The 20,399-nt window shown below is 51.4% G+C and overlaps 1 protein-coding gene across 3 annotated transcripts in view; it reads right to left on the minus strand.

Annotated features, from left to right (window-relative positions):
* Osbpl5 (oxysterol binding protein like 5) overlaps positions 1 to 20,399 on the minus strand; it is a 70,755-nt gene that overhangs the window by 3,201 nt on the left and 47,155 nt on the right. For all 3 annotated transcript variants that reach the window (XM_051193463.1, XM_051193465.1, XM_051193464.1), the window contains exons 4-21: positions 18,834 to 18,914; positions 18,375 to 18,476; positions 17,822 to 18,025; positions 16,360 to 16,444; positions 13,444 to 13,615; positions 12,980 to 13,184; positions 11,550 to 11,734; positions 11,088 to 11,169; positions 9,390 to 9,488; positions 8,913 to 9,009; positions 7,752 to 7,850; positions 4,307 to 4,404; positions 3,838 to 3,927; positions 3,610 to 3,746; positions 3,021 to 3,206; positions 2,585 to 2,711; positions 1,273 to 1,403; positions 264 to 362 (exon numbers count right to left, since the gene is read on the minus strand). In XM_051193463.1, the coding sequence (XP_051049420.1) occupies positions 264 to 362; positions 1,273 to 1,403; positions 2,585 to 2,711; positions 3,021 to 3,206; positions 3,610 to 3,746; positions 3,838 to 3,927; positions 4,307 to 4,404; positions 7,752 to 7,850; positions 8,913 to 9,009; positions 9,390 to 9,488; positions 11,088 to 11,169; positions 11,550 to 11,734; positions 12,980 to 13,184; positions 13,444 to 13,615; positions 16,360 to 16,444; positions 17,822 to 18,025; positions 18,375 to 18,476; positions 18,834 to 18,914 (2,279 nt within the window). The remainder of the gene's footprint in view (positions 1 to 263; positions 363 to 1,272; positions 1,404 to 2,584; positions 2,712 to 3,020; positions 3,207 to 3,609; positions 3,747 to 3,837; positions 3,928 to 4,306; positions 4,405 to 7,751; positions 7,851 to 8,912; positions 9,010 to 9,389; positions 9,489 to 11,087; positions 11,170 to 11,549; positions 11,735 to 12,979; positions 13,185 to 13,443; positions 13,616 to 16,359; positions 16,445 to 17,821; positions 18,026 to 18,374; positions 18,477 to 18,833; positions 18,915 to 20,399) is intronic.

Below are 20,399 nucleotides of genomic sequence, written 5' to 3' on the forward strand. Positions count from 1 at the left end.
AGGAACTGTGCGGCTCTGGCTTAGACCCACTGAGTTCACATACTATTGAGGACAGTCTGTACAGTGAGTGGTGCTGGCAAGCTGCAGGGAGCCTGAGGTGTCCAGGAGGGCTGAACACACCTGGGGCTGGGGGCTCCCCTGGCCCTGAGGGGGCTTCCCTGGTTCTGCCCTGTCTTCTGAGCCCCTTGCCTGTGCCCACTGGCTCCTCCATGAGGGTTGTACTCTCCTACGCTGGCAGGTCCTTCCACTTGCCGTATTCTTACCTATGCAGCTCTTGTTGAGCTTCCCGAATAGACAGCACAGCCTCTTGTAGCATCCGTAGCCGGTGTGCCTCTCGTCTGCACCGAGGACACGGGCTCTCGCTACCTGGATGTCCAGAATGGAGAGAGCAGGGAGAAAGAAACCACGGTGATCTAGGAATGTCCCGGCTGACACAGATCCTGATCTACCACCTGAGAAACCCTCAGGAGCCAGACACAGACGCAGAGAGACAGGGAAGGGAAAGATGAGGATGAGATATAGGCTCAGGCTCAGGTAGCCTGCAAGCCTTAGAGATGAGTGGCCAGCTCAGGAAAATCCTAGCCTGGGACCACATCCACACATCCACATCCTCCTCCTCCCTCCAATTCTTTTTCTTTTCTTTCTTTTTTTTTTTTTTTTGGTTTTTTTAAGACAGGGTCTCTCTGTGGCTTTGGAGGCTGTCCTGGAACTAGCTCTATAGTCTCAAACTCCCAGAGATCCTGCTGCCTCTGCCTCCTGAGTGCTGGGATTAAAGGCATGTGCCACCACCACCTACCTGGCCAATCCTCATTTTTGAGAGTAGGTTTCATGTATCCTAGGCTGGCCTTGAACTCACTATGTAGCTGAAGATAATCTTAATTCTTGATCTCTTGTGTTAGCTTTGGAGAGCTGGGTTATTTATAAGTGTACATCACCTCCCTGGGCTTATGCTGTGCTGGAAATGAACCTAGGGCTTCATGTATGACAGGCAGGCATTCTACAACTAAGCTACATATCTGATATTCTCTTTTCTTCCCTGGATACAGCCCTCATTAAACCTGACTGTCCCCAGACTCTGAAAAGGCAGATCCCTTAGGGAGAGGGCAGGGCAGGACAAGAAAGATGTACTATGAGGATACCTGCTCCTGTATCCTCATCTCTGGAAGAAGTTTCCTGGCCTTTACCATCCCTCTCTTAGTCAAGGTCCAAGACTTCCACCAGCCAGGGCCAGGGCCAGGGCCTGCTTAGCATGCATGAGACCCTGGGAGCTACTTACCGGGAACAAAGTCCTCATCAGAGAGGTCTGGGCAGGACTCAGGTGTGGAGCCGCTACTCTCTGTTACCTGGCTATGGCCAGAGGGCTGGTCACTAGCCTTGCGGAGCCGCCGGTCAGGGCCAGGCCTCTGTAAAGAGATGGACTCACTATATCTTGGGTCCCCTCCATGGGTCCTTTGGGGACATGGTGTCCCATTAATGTCAGGATGCACTAGAGTAGGGCAGTGTGCAGAGGACAGATCCAATGGCTTTGCAGTTGGACACAGGTGGTTTAAATCACCTGGCATGAACTGTAGCCATTCCCTCTCTAGAGCCTCAGTTTCCCTTCAGGAACATAAAACCATTGATCCCCCTCTTCAGGAATGAGGACCAGCCAGCTCTGCATGGTCTGGCCACCAGGTTGGCACATGGCTGGTGCTGTTCACACCTGGAACCCAAAGCATATGGCTAGGCCCACCTGGCGGATGATGTCGGATGTCCTTCTGTATGCTTTGAATATGTATTGCTTTTATTGGTTGATGGTTAAAGCTGCTTTGGCCTAGGGCAGGGCAGCATATAAGCTAGGTGGGAAATCCAAGTAGAGAGACAGGGAGCAGGGAGAAAGAAGGCAAAGGCAAGAGAAGATACCAGCAGCCACTGAGGAAGCAGGGCATGGAGAAAATGAGGTAATGCCATGGCCATGTGGCAATACATAGATGAACAGAAATGGATTAATTTAAATGTAAGAGCTAGCTTGTAATAAGCCTGAGCTATCGGCCAAACAACTATAATTAAATTAAACCTCCGAGTGATTATTTTATTAGCAGCTGTGGGACTGACAGAAAAGCTCCATAGGTGGGGTTATTCATAATCTCACCTTACGCAAGGGCATCTCCATCCCTCTTTTCCTGGAGCCCCATACCACCCTTTGACTCCTTCCTGCCCTTCCCAGGCCCTAGGCATGTATGGATGCTGGCTTCTTTTCCTCCTTGCACTACCCTGATCCTGGGTTTCTTTAGCTATAGAATGGGACATGGGACAAAGTGGCTTCAGGCAGTAAACAGTCTGGCAGCCAACTGACTCCTGCATAGAGCCTTGACCTGTGATGCCCAGGGTGCCCATGAATCAAGAATTCTGCATCTTGGGTCCCTCACTGGAAAGGAAGAAGGAGCAATGAGGATCCTGGGGTCAGTGAAGGCCCCTTGCCAGGTAAGGTTTACGATATCACACACATAGGGAGGAGGCCAGGTGGCCAGGTGGAGCGAGTTTGGGTCTCAGTGGTAGCCATTGAGATCAAGCCTGGGCTGGAGCCATGGTGAAGGGTACTGACCTTGTGCCTGGACACTGGACTCCCAAGGAAGGTTGTCTGGCCAGACATAGTCTCCCTCTGTAGTGTGTGAAGAATCCCATCTTGCTCATATTCAGCGATATCCTTCAGGGGGTTCCAGGGGCTGTGGCTGGAGGGTCCAGATGGTGTCCATCAGTAGAAGTGATGATCCCTCATGGGAAAGAGTTCTCTCCTAACCTAGACTTCAGCCTCTCATGGTGACCCAGGGGATGACCACTGTTCAGGTTCTACAGGGGAGGCTTGGTTGGGGGTGGGGTCTATCTGACCATCCCTCTGTATCCCTTATCTGTAAGGTACTGCTGAAGGCAGGGAGAAGAGATTAGAGACTCCATGACTTCCCCAAGTCAAAACAGGCACAGTGGAGTCAGCCTGCAAGCTCTGGCCCCACTGCAAGGCCCCAGGGCCACTCTCCACTCACTTCTCATAGTGGTAGCGCCATTCTTGGGTGAGTGGGTCCAGGTGGAACAACCGTGGCTTCCATGGAGTAAGGCTCTGCTGATGTTCACGGGCACGCTGCCGCTGCGCTTCCTCTAGCACAGACTTCTCCTGTGTGGCTTTGTGCTGGTCACCCTCACGGATGGCCCTGGTGACATGCTGCCAGAGCCTACAGGCCAGAGGACCAACCCACTAGGAACTCAGAGTGGGTGGAATCCGTCTCCTCCACATCAGAAGAGGGCTTAGAAAGCTATCTGCTTGGTTGCCTTCAGTGATAGGGGTCTGGGGCTGAATATCTTGCAGGAAGCCCGTGTCTCCCAGGTTTTGGTTATACACCATGAACTGTATTTTTCCTAAGTGGTACTCTTCCCTGCTACCTGCAGGGATCTCTTCGCTGGCTATGATGAGGCTCCCTCCTCCAGCTGTCCCCAGTGGGACAGTTGAAGGTTTTATTCTGAGGTTGTCCTTGACAAAGGACATCCTGGAATGTGCTCCCAGAATGGTGACCCTAACAACCCTCCCCTGGGCACCAAAGTCTGTGGTCAGCAGGGCTCCCAGGCATAGGGCCTCACCTCTCAGACTCCAGTTCGGTCTGCTCTTCCAATAGTACCGTGTGCCGCTTCAGCCGCTGCCTGCGGACCTCCTCACTCGGAGTCCAGAAGACCTCAGTACCTCCACCTCCCTCTTCCTTGATAAACACATCTCTGTCCTGCCCCAGATAGCACGGCAGCATCAGAGCTGCTGGCCTGGTTGGTGACCACCCTAGGGCTCAGCCAGGTTCCTGAGGAATGATGTCTTACCCAGTGTCCAGTGAGGCGAGCCAGGACCTCCTCCCCCGATGTGATCTTCCCAGAGATCTGGTTGATGTTGGTGCTGCTCCCAAAGAAAGGCTGCAAGACCAGGGGGACAGCCGATGAGTGGGGAGGAAGAATGTCCTGCTTAGCGGCACGTCCTCAGAGGAGCGGAGTGGTCATTCTCATGACTATGGCTTAGATGGAGGCTCACTACTAGAAAATTATTCCCTCACCCCACTGCCTTAGGTCTGAGCTCAAATCTGTAGTTTTCCGCCATTAGGGCAATGGAACTTGGGCCTGCAGGCTCTGCTGTGTGGTCTGTGGGTGACCCCTATCTCTCTCTGGGCTCTGTCTGTTCTATGGGGATGCAAAGGTGTACTTGTTTGGAGCACTTCGCCTGGTGTGGAAGGAGAGGATCAACCCTCCCTCCCTCCCTGAGCTCCATGCACTGCCTCCCATAAGCTGCATACATTACCTTGAGCTTGAAGTCCAGTTCAGCTTGGAGGTTGTTCTTCTCACACTCAATGGTCACTTTTCCCCCTAGCTCCATGGTCATGGTGCCATACAGGATCCCTGAAATGCAATTGGTATTTGGATTCATCCCTGAAAGCCTGTGTCAGGAGACAGGCAAGGAGAGTGGGGAGGGTGTGTGAAGGGGGTTGTAGAGATGGAGCCAGAAGCCTGTCTGTCCTTCAGTACTGTGACCCAGGAAGGGGCATCTGCCCTGGTCTGGAGATGCCACACCCTTCTTCTGGGTCAGCTCCTTCAGGAGCCCTGATCCCAGTGTCTGTGGCTGTGTTCTGCACCAGAACTAGACCAGCGCCCCCGGGATTGGACAGTGTGTCTATTCCCAGCTGTCCCCCACGACTGTGTCACGTGCATCTGAAAATCCAGTATGTCTTTTTCTCGGTCCACTTCTGGTCATATGGAAAACATAACCTAATTTTAGAAATCACTACCATGATTGCAGTAGTTTGAATAGGAACATATGCTCATATATTTGAAAACGTGGTCATTAGGGAGTGGCATTACTTGACAAGGATTAGGAGGTGTGGTCTTGCGGGACTAGGTGAGGCCTTATTGGAGGAAATGTGTCACTGGGGGTGGACTTTGGGATTTCAAATGCCCAACCCAGGCCCAGTGGCTTTCCCTGCTGCCTGCCAATCCAAATGTAGAATTCTCAGCTCCTTCTCCAGCACACTGCCTGCATGCTGTCATGCTTCCTGCCATAATGACAATGGACTAAACTTCTGAACTGTAAGTCAGCTCCAATTAAATGCTTTCCTTTATAAGAGTTGTCATGGTCATTGTGTCTCTTCACAGCAATAGGACACTGACTAAGACAACGATGAAACGAAACATCCAAACATTTCTATGTGAAAACTCAGAAATGTGAAATAAAATCTTTCATTTTCAAAAATGAAAAGAAAAAAAAAATAAAAGGAAGAGCCATTTGTCACAGCAAAAGGCTACTCCTATATTTTCCCAAAGGGACTGGCTATACACAGCAAGTGCCACAGTGAACTATGCAGCTTAGAGGAAGGCAGGATCTTCACATTGCTCCAGGGGGTTTCTGGGCTGCATTACAAGGTGAGAAAAGTCAGCGACAAGCTTTGTGTGGCCTCCACTCTTGGAAGCTGAGGCATGAGGGTTATGTGCTGGAGGTCAGCCTGCACTAAAGAGTGAATATCAGGCTAGCCTGGGTTACATGAGGAGACTGGTGGTTTGAATGAGAATGTCCCCCAGAGGCTCCCTTGGAGAGGTTTAGAATGTGTGGCTCTGTTGGAGGACATATGTCAATGGAGGCCACTTTGAAAGTTTAAAGACTCGATTCTTCCCTTTGTCCTCTCTACTTCTGGCTTGAGGCTCAAGATATGAACACAAAGCTTCCTGTTCCAGCTGCCATGCTTGCTGCTTGCTATCATGCATGCTTCCCCACCACGATGGATGGTTATCTCTCTGGAATCATAAGCCCAAATAAAGTCTTTATTTCATAAGATGCAAGATGCCTGAGGACCTGAGTTTGATCCTCAAGTCCCACATGGTGAAAGCAGAGAACCCGCTCCTTCAAGCTGCTCTCTAACCTCCGCATGTATGCAGTGGCACACACACTCACTCCAAACAACTAAATAAATAAATGTAATTAAAAACAAACTAAGCCTGGTGGTGGTGGCACATGCCTTTAATCTCAGCACTTAGGAGGCAGAGGCAGGTGGATCTCTGAGTCCAAGACCAGCCTGATCTACAAAGTGAGTTCCAGGACAACCATAGCTTATTACACAGAGAAACCCCACCTCAAAAAACATAACAAACAACAACCAATAAATAAATAGACAAATGAATTTTGGGACTGCAGAGATGGCTCAGAGGTTCTTCCAGAGGTCCTGAGTTCAATTCCCAGCAACCACATGGTGGCTCACTACCATCTAGAACGAGATCTGGTGCTCTCTTCTGGTGTGCAGGCAGACAGAACATTATATACATAATAAAGAAATCTTTGCCTGGGCGGTGGTATCAGTGAATTGGAGGCCAGCCTGGTCTACAAAGTGAGTTCTAGGACAGCCAGGACTACACAGAGAAACCCTGACATGAAAAATAAATAAAAAATAAACTGAAGGAATTCCTTGAAGTAACTGAAACTCCCAAACTCAGCCTGGTGTGAGTGGTGGTATAATCTTGGATGGGACCTTTTTACTCCATGGGACTCTGAAAGTTCCTGGAAGATAGCTTAACACAAATCTGGCTACAGAAAGCAAGCTCATAGCACCAAGAGACCCATTATCCTAAGACTGCTTCCTGTGTCACAAAGCTAGACGGGAGAAGAACCGAGGTCAGGCCGTCAGCCTAGAGACTTGTGGCTTGGAACATTGGAGAGGCAAGCCACAGCTGCTGCCCCACACCTGACATTATTTCGATGTAGACTATGTTGGCCTGGGGCTACCTCAGTCTCTTGACAGGTGGGGCTGTGGGCTTACACCATCATAGCCAGCTCTTACGAAGTTCTTAAGTGCCTGGGTGAACAGATAGGGAGGAAAGAGCATAAAGGCTTCACAGACACAAAGCAAGTGTACACCACTGAGCAGGGAGCCCAGTTCCCTTCTTATCTTAACTTTTTGTTTGTTCGTTTGTTTGTTTTAGTTTTTCGAGACAGGGTTTGTCCATAGTTTTGGAACCTGTCCTGGAACTCACTTTGTAGATCAGGGCTGGTCTAAAACTCAGAGATTGGCCTGACTCTGACTCCTGAGGCTGGGATTAAAGGCATGCATGCACCGCCATGCCTGGCCTATCTTTTAATTTTTGAGACATTGCTTTACTAAATTATCCAGGCTGGTCTTGAAGTCACTCTGCAGCTCAAGTAGGCTCTGGTGTTTTAATCCTCCTGCCTCAGCCTTCTCAATAGCTGGGACTGATCACTAACACAACAGGAGCCAGAGGCAAAATCAAAGAGGGGAAACTATCAGTCCACCCAGAGTTACACACCCAGTTCTGAAAAGCCACTCACAACATCAGAACACTTCAAACTAGCAGACACCCGAGTGCTTAGCATTATCTGCTATGGCTGATCTTGATTGCCAACTCCACCTGAATTTGGAATCCCCTGGGAGACACACCTCTGGGTGTTTCCGAGGAGATTAGCAGAGCAAGGAAGACCTGCCCTAGATATGAATGGCACATCCCTGGGGTCCTTGGTTGAATAAAAAGGAGAAATTGGCCGAGCACCTGAGTGTGAGTTCAATATGGCCAGCTGTGTCACCTACCTCTCCACGGTGAACTGCACCCTCAAACTGAGATAGAAAACAAACTCTTCCTTTTTTAGTTGTTTTTACCATATCATTGTATGAAGAAAAGTAACTAATATAGCCCCCTATGCCATGACTGAGGGCTAGCCTGGGCTGTCGGGGCATGGCACAGTCACTCACCTCGGCAGTGGGCATAGGGCATGGTGAGGGTATACTCCTCCTTGCGGTTCAGGAAGGTGAGTTTAGCCTTGCCATCCAGAAGAGCTGACAGTGAGTTCCCTGCAAGGACAGGGCAGGGGCCATTGTGGGCACAGACCCTCAGCATCAGGCTGCTGCTGGATCCCAAGGTCTGAGTGCTCTTACAACATATCCCAGAGTTTCCAGTGCCTCCCACTGGAGCACGGAGGGAGAGACACACAACCTCTGGCCCTTGGCGATCATAGAAACTCTAGTTTGTATCCATTGTGAATTCTGAGCAATCATCTGCCTTGCAGCATGTTAGTGGTCTATTTCAGTTACTCCACCAGGGAGCTTCAGGGTGGAGACCATAAACCTGGAGCCAGCCTGCACCCAGAGCATAGGTGGGAAAGGGGAATCACAGAGGCCCTGAGCACACACCTGCACACACGCCATGACAGTAAAGAGGCGCCTGATGGGGAAAGGTGTTGGTGAGGTTCCTGGGCACTGCCACTCTCAGGTTCAGAGCAGCAGAGAAATATAGCATGCTTTGTGATTCCAGGCTGCTCTGGCCTGCTTGGAACATGCAAGTGCCTGCCACCAGCCAGGTGTGGGCTATTAAATATCTGATGAGACCCATGCAATAGAACACTGTGTTTTCACTCTGATTTTACATCTATACACCCACCTACCTTCTATCTACCTATTACCTATCTACACTTTCTGTCCATCTCCCTACTATCTGTCGGTCTATTTAATTATTTATCTATCTATCATCTATATTCTAACTTCCTAGCTATCCCTCTAACCATCTACCTACCTACCTTCTGTCTGTCTATCTGTCTAGATAGACATCTACCACCATCATTTGCAGTTCTGGAGATGGAACCCAGGGCCTCTGCACACTAGGTGTGCACTTTCCAATGATCTGAAGCCCAGCCCCCCTTTTTAATCAGTACAAAGAGCCACATGTAGCTGATGGCTATGGAATCAGGTGGCTTGGTTGGAGCAAGTCCTTCTCCATAGGCTTCTTCTCCTTTGTTCCCTTGCTTCCCTGCAGAAGATGTTCTCTCTCAGGAGAGGAGAGTTGGGGTTTCTGGAGTGACGTTCTCCTCCCGCTTCAGACACCCTGAACTCCCCCCCCCTCCCCGGGAGCCTCCTCACCGTAGAACTTGGACTTGGCTGTGATGCTGCCGCTCATGCAGAAGCCATCCTTCCGGTTGCTGACATAGAAGGCAGACACAGGAGGATGGTGGGACACCTGTGTGAAGAGAGGTGGCTCTGGAGATGGCCCCAGAGAGGCAATCCCAGAAATGACATACCTCTGGGTCCCAGGAGGAAGTGTGGGGTGAGGGACACATCCCTAAAATACCAGGGCAGGGCCTGAACCCTGATATTTGGGAACCTATTCACATTTCTGAGTCATCTAAGGATGCCCTTTGCTGGGAAGTCAGGCTGCTTGCTCCCCCTGACCCCCCCCACCCCACCCCCACCCCCGTCACAGCATCAAGCCTGCCCTTTGTGGAGAATCGTCATGGACAGTGCAGCTCCTCCTACAGCAGGGTATGGGCCACTGAAAACACCACCCTCAGTCCCACAAACCCTTGCCCACTGCCCACTGCCCACACAGCTGGGTCTTGCCTGCTCTGCTATGTAGAAGGTGTGGCTGTTGGTCTGAGGGTGCAGCCAGCGGCAGCGGAAGGTCTCCCCCAGGATGGGGTTATAGGGTTTCTTGATGCCCTGTGGGGAGCACAAATACATGCTGGAGGAACCAGGAGGAGAAAGCCACTTCTCGGGGCTCGCAAGGGGTGGTGTGGATGGTAGGGGTGTAGGGGATGCTCCTGCCTTAGAAGGGATTTTGACTTGCCATTAGCACCCAGCTTCTGCTTTAAGGGAACAACTTTTTGCTGGTGGCTTATATTTGTGGAGACTGTCTCAGGAATTCCTGGCTTCCACTCAGCTCATGGGGTACCTCAAGACCCCAAACAGATCTGATTGTCCCAGAACTAGGGAACAGCCCATACATAACTGGGTCAAAGTCAAGCTTGGGAGGTGCCAGGCTCCCAGGAGACGTAGGTCTATCATCTCAGTCTACTGTATGACTCTGGGTTGGTTTCTTCTCTCTGGGCCTCAGGCTCACATCTACACAATAAGAGGCAGAACTGGAATCAAACTCACTTTAATCTTCCTGCTATTGCCTCCTGAGTGCTAGTATTATGGGTGTGAGCCACCACACCTGTGTGTGTGCACTTGTGTGTTCATGCATATGTGTGTGTGTGTGTGTGTGTGTGTGTGCGCGCGCGCGCGCGCGCGCACAAAGAGGTATATGGGTCTACATGCCTGTGGAGACTAGCAGTCAACCTTGAGTGCTGTCCCTCAGTAATCTTGTCTTTGAGACAGGATCCCTCACTGAGCTAGAACTCGCCAAGCAGGTTAGCCTGGTTGGCCAGTGAGCTGTGGGGATCCTCCTGTCTCTGCCTCCTCGGCAGTAGGATTACAAACATGCACTACCATAACCAGTCCCAGTAATCTAAGTAATAAAACCCAGTCTTCAAGCCTGCATTTTACTGACTGAGCTCTCCCCAATCCTCCCTCCCCTTTTAAAGATGGCTTCTCATGTGTATAGCTCAGGCTGGCCTTGAACCCCAGGAAATCCTGTTTGTGTTTCCCTAGTGCTGATATTACCGGTGTGTACCACCATGTCTGGTTAGAATCTAGGTTGTCAAGTTTGTGTACTATGGAACCCCAGCTCCAGGTAGACCTGCAGGCCACTCCATAACCAGAGTGGCTGCTACCAGCAGAGTCCTGGGCTGGGGGGTTCTCAAAAGGGGTTCCATGACAAAATGTGATAGATAATTCCAGATCCCAGAGGTACCTTGTAACTCAGGATCAAATGCTCTTTTCCTAACACTAATGGGACCAGCACTGGGAGCTAGGCCTTAAAAGTCAGAGGACTGTTCCCCACCTCTCAGGATCTGGGGCCATGGTGGGGATAGCTGGGTTACTTTCCTTTCCTTTCTTTCTTTCTTTCTTTCTTTCTTTCTTTCTTTCTTTCTTTCTTTTCTCTTTTTTCTTTCTTTCTTTCTTTTTTTTTTTTTTTTAGTTTTTCATAGGGTTTCTCTGTATTGCTTTGAAGCCTACCCTGGAACTAGCTCTGTAGACCAGGCTGGCTTCAAACTCACAGATATTTGACTGCCTCTGCCTCCTGAGTGCTGAGGTTAAAGTTGTGCACCACCAACAGCCCACTGAGATAGCTGGATTTCTTACAGGCCATAGAGGAGAGTGTTGATTCCACTCATGGTGGGCTGAGGTCCTGCCCTTCCCATAGGCCCCTCTTACCTTGGGCTTCTTGTAGAAGCCAGATAGATACCATCGTAGCACAAGTTTCATGCGGCAGTATGGGTCTTCCTCTGAGGCTGCCCTGTGATGGAGTGGAGAGCTGTGACTCAGGTTGGGGTCCCCAGATACCCTCCATAGCTCTCACCCCTTTTTCCAACCATTCCAGCCTTCACCCACTTGGCCAAAAGAGGCAGCCTCATCCCAGAGGACCCCAACACTGTGCTCCATCCTTCCAGGTAAGCCAGAAACAGGCCAGGTGGGGTTAGCACATAGCCAGAAAGTGCTGTGGCCAGCTCCAGGCTGGGGTGGAGAGGCCTCTGCGTGCTCTGGGCTATTGGAATACCCTTACCCCTAAGAAGAACCCTTGACGCTCATGCCTTCACTTCCCTCTTCCTGCTTCTACCCCATCCCCTGTCTCTGCAGCCCCCAGGGGCTGTGGGCCCCCTTCTGTCGGGGATGCACCTGGAGAGCAGGTCCCCATGATAGTAGTAATCCGAGAGCTTGCTGAGGAAGGAGCGAGGCTCCAGCACAAAGGTGGGCAGCACCACGCGTGACAGGTCCATGCCCGGCCGCAGCTGTCGCAGCAGCACCCACATCAGGCTCTTGTTTTCCTCTGACACTGTCTCCACCTGGGATGTCTCGTCCAGCTGCAGCAGAGGCACACAGTCAAGCCCTGTGAGCTGGGACGTGGAGTTCCTGCTCTGGGTTGCCCAAAGGAGCCGAGGAACAGGGAGCCAAAACAGCACACTTGGTCCTTGCCCACCCAATACATGTCCACTCTGTGTGAATGGGTGCCACCGCCCATTCTGGGCTTGGGAGTGAGCAGGTTCCTCTGCAGGTCTGAGAACAAGACAAGCTCTTCTCTTTCTGGTGTCATGGCTCTCCTTCTCACATGTACCACTGCCATGGTGCCAGTCACCATATGGGGCATCCACAAGATCCTCACAAGAGGCCAAACCCCCAGGACTGCCCGATCATGTATGTTTGGCCTCCAAAACCCTGAGCTAAATACCTCTCTTCTCTAGAGTTCCAGTGTAAAAATCTGGTTTCCCTGCCCTTCTATGCTTGTGGGTCTGACAGGCAGCTTTCTGCTACTGTAAGAAATAACTGAGGCAATCAATTTTAAAAGAAGGAAGATTTGAGCTAATCTCAGCACTAAGGAGGCTGACAAAGAGGACTGCTGTTTGTGGCCAGCTTGGGCTACAGAGTGAATACTGGGCCCATCAGGGCTACACCACCCAGTCTCAAATGAAACAAAAGGTTTATCTTCAGTGTAAGGGGCTTGGTGGAGGATTGGTGAGTGTCATTGCTTTGGGCCTCTGGAGAGGTGGTACTTCATGGAGGAAGTAGATGGCGGCACAAGTGCTCATGGTCAGGATGCAAAAGAGAAGAAAACTAGCAGACCCTCTGAGGCCACACCCCCAGTGACCTAACTTCCTCCCCCTAAGTCGCAGCTCCTCAAGGTTTTGCTACCTCCCAGCTGCCACAAGTTTTGCACACTTGGCCTTTAGAGGACACTCAACATGCAGATAACAACAGTAGAGGACAACACATAGGTCTCCCAGGGACAGGGTCATGCGAGGTGTATGCAGGTCCCTAGAGTGTACAGGAGTTTGTCATCTACCCAGTAGGAAGGGCTGGGATCTTTCCTGAGCTTCCTGTCCTCTGGCCACAGTCCACCCCAGAGCAGGGAAGCTGTTCATTTGGGGACGGACCCTCACATCACCCCTACATCTCATGCTAGGTGGGCAGCTCAGAGTTGAAGAGACATCATTCAGAGATGTCCACTCAGAGACACAGCTGCTGGCCACACACTGAGTGACAAGAGGGTGGAAATTCCAGCCCCAGCCCTGCTGCATCCTGTTCGCACTGTCAGTTGAAAGCGGTCTCACCTCTCCCAGCTCCTCCTGGACCTGCTCCACATAGGTAGTTCCCCTCCGGGGACCCCCAGGGCTGTCCAGCGGGTCGCTCCCACTCTCATTGGTCTTGCGGCTGTGATCTTGGGTGTCAGCATCTGAGTCTTCAGCATTCTCCCGTTCTGACTTGTCCGAGAACGCATCATTCTCCAGGTGGTTCCCCAAGGCAGACCCATTCAACCTGGAGAGCAAAAGTGCGGGTGGGCCCCCAGTTCCAGGTGACACCTAGGACCTCTGACGCCCATCCTGGCACTTGGCCTCTTTCACCTCACATACTGCCTTGTACTAAGAGACCTGCATTTGCACTATCGCTCCTGTTTTATCAGTAACGATGCAAAGACTGGCACCCTCGGATGAGAATATGCCCGCCGCCCCAGCTGACCTCCTTCCGGCAGCTTATGCGGAAACCAGGCAGACCCCCTCTCACCCAGCTCACTCACGGGAACAGGTCTTGGTCTGGGATGGTGGTTGAAGTGGGCAATCCATAGAGAGAAGAGGGTGAGGCATCGGGCGAGGACCCCTGCTCTCCATCTCGGCCCTGCTTGCATGTGCTCAGTCGCAGCAGGCTGGAGCAGCGCAGGGCCAGCTCCAGGGCATCTAGCCAGCAGCGGCCTGGGGGATACAGAGTGAGTCTGATAGGGCAGCTTTCTCTACTTCCCCACTGTGGTAGTTTGCATATATATAATTGGCCCTCATAATCTTGTAGGGAGTTACATTATCAGGAGGTATGGCTTTGTTGGAGTGGGTATAGTCTTATTGGAGGAAGTGTGTCACTGTGGGGGTAGGCTTTGAGGTCTCCTATGCTCAGGGTACAGCCCAGTGTCTGACTTCTAGTTGCCTGCAAGGTATAGAACTTCTCCAGCTACTTCTCCAGCACCATGTCTGTCTGCACACTGCTACGCTCCCCGCTATGATGATAATGGACTGAACTTCTGAAACTGTAAGAGAGCCTCCATAATGAAATGTTTTCTTTATAAGGGTTGCTGTGGCTATGGTGTCTCTTCACAGCAATAGAAACCCTAAGACACCCATAAAGGAACTTGATCTGCCTATTTTTGGGAAGAAGACTCCAGAAAGCAATCTCCTGCTAAGGTATCCTGTCTTTTAGTCCTGAAACTTCTGGTTCCACACCTCACTCCACTAGGTACTAGTTAAAGACCTGCCTCCCCCACAGACCCCAGCCTTGGTTGTAGCCATTCTGGCAGGAATGAATATAAACTAACGAGATAGATGTGCCCCTCCCTTCAGCCATCAGACTACTGAAACAATGGACCCCAAGAGTCTCACTCTGGGGAAGGGAAAGGCTGAAGCCTGGTGCCAGCCAGAAGGGGACCTTGTCTCCCAGAGAGATCTCACAGAGTTCTGAGATCTTGTCAGACCACCTTGCAGGAGAGACTGGAGCTGACAGTGATGGTCAGTGATGGGCAGGACCACACCTTGGTCAGGACTGCTTAGCTATGCGCACCTCTTGCCCTCTGTTTAACCCCAAATTTCACACCAGGAACCCAAAGATGGACTTAAGGATCTTTGTTTCTCTTCACAGTGTGTCCACACTGAATAAATCTCCCCCCTCTGCTTTTCATTGTGGTTTGTCTGTTTAATTGATTACTGAGAATGGGTGGCTGAGTCCAGCTTGTTGGGGCTGCCAACAGCCCTGGGAACATGTGTGCCCATGGGAATGGCAGAGCATGGGGCACACATCAGGGACCCTGTGTGACTGAGGGGCTGGGAGGAGCCAGTGACCAGGCTTCAAGAGGCAACAAAAGACAGCCAAGGGCTGTGGGAAAGTAGGGGACAGGCAGGGCAGGGCTTCCTGAGGTCCCACTTTCTTCATGACAGTGTGTGTGTGCACACGCGGCGTGCATGTCTGCAGGGCTTGGGTTAGACCTATTCACCACTGTCCCTGGGAGTAGGGTGGGGTGATAGATAGGAGGATGTTGTTAAGAGCTCTGGGGAGAGGCACTCACACAGGTGATACCTGAGTCCCTGCAGGATTGCTAACAGCACTGCTTCCTCCACTCCATGCCTCAGAGTCACCTATAAATGGTGCCACGCAGTCTCCAAGGGACTCATGTGTGAGGACCCCAGCTTAAGGCGGTATGAAGGAAGCTTGATTCCTAAGCTTCCATGCTGAGTGTCCCTGAGTACTGGTGGACTTCTTTCCCTAACTCAAAGCTACACAGCCTTTTGTTGGAGAGTCTCTGGGGCTACACTGGGAAACACAGGGGTTCCCACCTGGATGAGACCTCCTGGTCCCCTGGAACTGCTCTCTTGCTGAAGGATGTCTGGGATCCTGCTGTGCTCACTGTAGACTTGCTCTGAACACAGTGCTACCACCAGTGACACTGGGCATTTGTGGGGACAGTGAGAGGATCATGGGAGGTTATGTAACCCGGGATGAGAGCCGGGGGATTACTGTGGAATTGGACTTAGGGTTCAAACATGCTTTTTTGGCTGCCACAAAAGATTAGACATCCTGAACGCTACACAGCCTTTGAAACCCATCTGAAAGCCTCTGGTTCCTCCTGTAGGAAGTCTGTCCTGATACACATAGAGCTGCTGATAATCTTTCTTAACTGTGGCCCCTGACAATCAGGGCTTCAGCTCAGGCTTGTCATCTGGTGGCTGGCTCACTGATCAAAGATCCTCAAGGTGCATAGGTCCTGTTAGGGCACAGGTTGTCTGCCCACCCCAGAGTCCAGCAGGACCAATGACAGAAAGGGTGAACAATATTAAAAGCATTCAAGATAGCCTGGGAGGGAGTGTGGATATAATATGTGACCACCAGGGGGAACCATAGCACCAGCAGTTAAGCTATGTGTGGGATTCCGGGCCTGGACAGCTGGATCCTAGTTGTTAGGGCCTTGGACCTCCAGCAAGGGGCATCAGCTCTGAGGTTTTGATAAGGACTCATGGCACTGGCTAGAGGCCATCACCTGAAGGACTCCTAGTTACAGAGATATGGGCTTCTGCTTGGAATCTAGTTCAGGGAATCTGGACTCAGGGAAGCCCACATTAATACCTGAAACCTATTGCTAGACTACCTCTAGGCCACTTGTTACTTTGCTTCCCCATCTGTCAAACATGAAGTGTCACAGTAGAACTGGTTGGTGGCACTCAGAACTGTCACCTGATTGCTTCCATACAATCCTGGGATTCCCATAGCATTGGAGTGACAGGTACAGCTAGTTCCATTTAATCCATGAGGAAAATGAGACTCAGTTGAGAGAGGGGTACTGCTGTAGGGCAGGCCCAGTCCGTGTCTCTGGGTAGCTGAAGGCCTGTACCTTAGCTATAGTCCCAAGACTGATTCCAGGGGATTCTGGGATGGCAGAGACGGGGCAGGTGGCACTCACCATCCGATTCAGAGGCTGCCCTGAAGATCAGGTAGCTGCTGGGGAGGGGCTGGGTGATGGAGCCCACACTCTCACCTTTGGGGCCCTGGAGAGACAGAGACCTGCAGTGTCAGGCACTGGGCCAGGAAGGCTATGAGGAAGGGGGTGGGGGACTCCTCATCTCCTTAGCAGAGGCCCCTCCTTTGGTGCAGCTCCCCGATTATGGTGGTCAGACCCAGCTAAGGTAAATTCTGGACTTGCAGTTGAATTAGAACTTCAGAGGGACAGTGGAAGGCTGTTCAGTGTAAGGAAGCCTGTCCAGTATTTGTAATACATGTCTATTTTGTTTCATTTCACTTTTGGGACAAGGTTTCACTATGTAGCTCTGGCTGGCCTGTAACTTGCTGTGTAGAGTCAGTTTGGCCTCAAACTCATAGAGACTGGCCTGCTTCTGCCTCCAGAGTACTGGGATTACAGGTGTGACCCAGAGGGCCAGGCTGCAATAAATTTATAAGTCAGCATTTTCATATAAAATAGTTTTATTTTTTTCCTCCTTTTTGTTTTTTCAGACAGTTTTTGATTTTGTTGTTGTTGCTTGTTTGCTTTGAGACAGGGTAACTCTCACTCTGCAGCCCAGGCAAGCCTAGAACTTTCTATGTAGCTGAAGATTGCTTTGAACCTCTGGTCCTCCTGCCTCCACCTCCCAAGTGCTGTGCACCTTTGGACAATGGAGTGTCTTCAGCATGCTGAAGGGGGCTGTGCTGTACTATCTCAGGTGGGTCAATAAATTTTTGAGGTGCAGTATTTTTAATCTACAAAGGGTTTATTCAGTTATAATTTCACCAAAAGTGGAAAGAATATTACTTTTAAAACTAACAGAAGCCAGGCATGATAGTTTACGCCTGTATTTCTGCATTTGAGAGAATGAGGCAGGAGGACTGCCACAAGTTCTAGGCTAACCTGAGCCATAGAGTGAGTTCTATCTTAGTGTGGGTCACGGAGTAAGGGAAACTCTACCTCAAAAAGCCAAACCCAGCTGGGTGAGGTAGCTCATTCCTTCAATCCCCGCACTCAGGAGGTAAAGGCAGGCAGTTCTCTATGAGTTTGAGGCCAGCCTCCATAGTAAGTTAGTTCCAGGCCTGCTAAAGTTACATAGTGACACCTTGTGCCACCCCCTACTCCCAAATCCAAACAAAACATAAACTTTGTTATTTCTCTGAAACCCAAATGTAACCAGGTTTTCCCTGGGGACACTCATGCTTGTCCTGATCAGTCCTGACTGAGTAGTCCTGGTGATGAGGGATGAGGTCTGAGACAGGGACAGGCCCTTCCTCCCCTCCAGACAGCACTGGACCAGGGAGCTAATGTAAAGCCTGGATCTGCCCCCTCCTCCTCCCCCCAGGGATCCCTTGCTAGAGCTCCCCTTTTGGAATTGTGGTCCTGGGAGGGGCCCCCCTAGGTGCCCTGTTGATGATCAGCTCACCTTTACAGCCCACACAGACTGGTCCAGCGGGTGGAAGAGTTTGAAACAGAAGCCATCCTTCTTGGAGGGACGCTCGATAAGCTCACAGCAGTGCAGTAGCACCGTGCCCACCCAGTGGCCCACCTTGGGCGTCTTGTAGATAAGCAGTACGCCTGGTTTCAGCACACACCACAGCTTAGTCCAGCTCTTCAGGGTCCCTCGGATCTGCAGAGGACTTCACGGTCAGGGTCATCCATGGAGGCTACTCCCCGAGTCATCTACACAGCTTGTGTGTAGTGTGTGTGTATGTGGGGGGGGGGGAGTGACCAGAGGCAGGGACTTGGGTGATGGACTCCTGGAGGTTCCAAAAGCTAGGAGGAGTGTTCCAGAGCTCTGTGGGGAGTGTGGTCCTCACAACACCTTGACTTTGGACTCTGGCCTCCAGACCTATGAGGAGCTGGCTTCAGTGTCGGGCCACTCAGATAGCTTTGTAGTGACAGACGTTTAGACGCGTTTCCCAAGTGCCACAGATGTGCTAGCCTATAGGAGGCCCCTGTGAGTGGCACCTGCCTACCTTCAGGCTGTCAGCCATGATGACCACGCTGGGATCGGTCAGGGCACTGAACAGCTGCTTCGTGGCTCGCTTCTTCTCCTGCCGGTAGTTCTCCTTCTGTGCCTGCGACCACAACAGAAGTGGGTCACAGAGAGCAGGGGCCATCCCAGCTCCTCCCACTGCCAGCAGGACACTGGGAAAGGAGGATAGAGAGCAGTGGCTCTCAGCCTGTGGGTTGTGACCCCTTCAGGGAGAGTCACACAATAGCAGATCTCCTGCATATCAGACATTTATATCACAATTCATAACAGTAGCAAAACTATAGTTACAAGGTAGCAACGAAATAAGTCTATGGTTTGGGGGGCTGTCACCACAGGATGAGGATGTATTAAAGGGTCATAGTGTTTGTTAGGAAGGTTGAGAACCACTGGTGCAAAGAGTGTGGGTGTTCCCTCCTTCCTCGCCCTGGGCCACGCCCACCTTGAGAGTGTCCTTCTTGGAGACCCTGGTCGTTGGGGAGGTGCATTCCTTGTCAGATCCATTGCATAGCCTGTACTCGGCCTGTAAGAGAGAGGATGGGGTGCTGAGGGGTGTCGGGGTATAGGTGGTGCTGCCAAGGCTGGGGCAGCAGAAGGCCGGGGTCCCTGAATAAACAAAAATGAGAAAGTGAGTTGAATAGCAGCAGTCGTCTCTGCTTCCCGGCTGTAGCTGTGACGAGATGGACTGCCTCAGCTCCTGCAGCCATGTCCTCCCCGCCCCACCACAATGGACCATGCCCTTGAACTGTGGGCCCAGATCAATCCTTCTTCCCTTAAGGTAACTTCATCAGGCTTCTTGTCTCAACAATGAATAAAAGAATATGGTGGGGTTTGCAAAAGAGGGTTTTGGTGGCAGCTAGGGCACGGTGGTGACAAGCTGCCAGGGTGTGTCAGCCCTAAGGACAGAGCCCTATTTTCCGGGACACCCAGAATGGTCACTCCTTGGCCACCAGCAGGGGTTTATCTCTGAGTGGGGCCAACAAGGAGACTTTGGGGTAGGGATGCCCACTGGCTCTGGGGATGTATGTCTGGTGGGTCAGTGTCTAGGCCTTGCTTGAGGCCATAGACAGGAGCCAATCATTTAAACCTGGGGTCACAGATCATTCACTTCCTGGACCCGGAGCAGTAATCTATGCATCATGCAGCTAGAAAGAGCGACAGCCAACAGATGGAGAAACTGAGGTCTGGGGCATAGAGCCAGAACTTTGTTTAAGACCACAGGTTTGGGGATAGCAAACTGTGCCCTGAACCCCACATACTATGCCCTCTTAGCCCCATAAGTGCCAGGGGCTCTGCTCAGAAACAGTCTTTGAGCTGGTGGTGAATGACAATGCATATGCCAGGTAGCAGGCCTCTAGGGAAGGACCCTGTGGGGACTCTGCAGAAGGCTCCCCAGCCTGGCCTGCTCCTCCACATGGTTGGGTAGATGCTTCTCTTCCTCATCCCTGAGCAGCCTGTATAGAAGGAGGGCAGCTCTGACCACACTGGTGGTGACATGCTCCCTCCACTTGCCCAGGGCTTAGACAGTCCCAGCTCTGCAGGGACCGCGGTTAGCTGTTAGAGTGCAACCAATGGTTTAATTAAAACACTATTTACAGAGAGAAACAGCTCAGTGGCCAAGAGGCAGAGGGTTCGATTCCCAGCATCTACGTGGTGGCTAGCAACCGTCTGTAACAGTAGTTCCAGGGTTCTTCTAGGCTCCCAGGACAATGTGTATGCAGGCAAAGTGTCCTCACACAAAGTAAAGAGAAATGCATCTAAAAACCTCACTATTTACAGCCCTGTGGATGATCTCTATCACCTAGCCTTCTGCCAGCCTGGACTGACCGGTAAACTTGCTCTAGGCCACAGAGAAAGAAGGGGGCCCAGCTGGGGGTCTGGGGTGAAGCACATGCACACCAGAGTCGCCAAGTCACTCTTATATCCTCACAGGAACTCCTAGGAAATGGGATCCCCTCTCTCAATAAACACCACGTGGGTGCTGAGTCTCGTGTTTGTGTTTCTTAGG

This window comes from Phodopus roborovskii, unplaced genomic scaffold (genome assembly GCF_943737965.1).
Source record: "Phodopus roborovskii unplaced genomic scaffold, PHOROB, whole genome shotgun sequence".
In the NCBI taxonomy this organism is placed as follows: domain Eukaryota; kingdom Metazoa; phylum Chordata; class Mammalia; order Rodentia; family Cricetidae; genus Phodopus; species Phodopus roborovskii.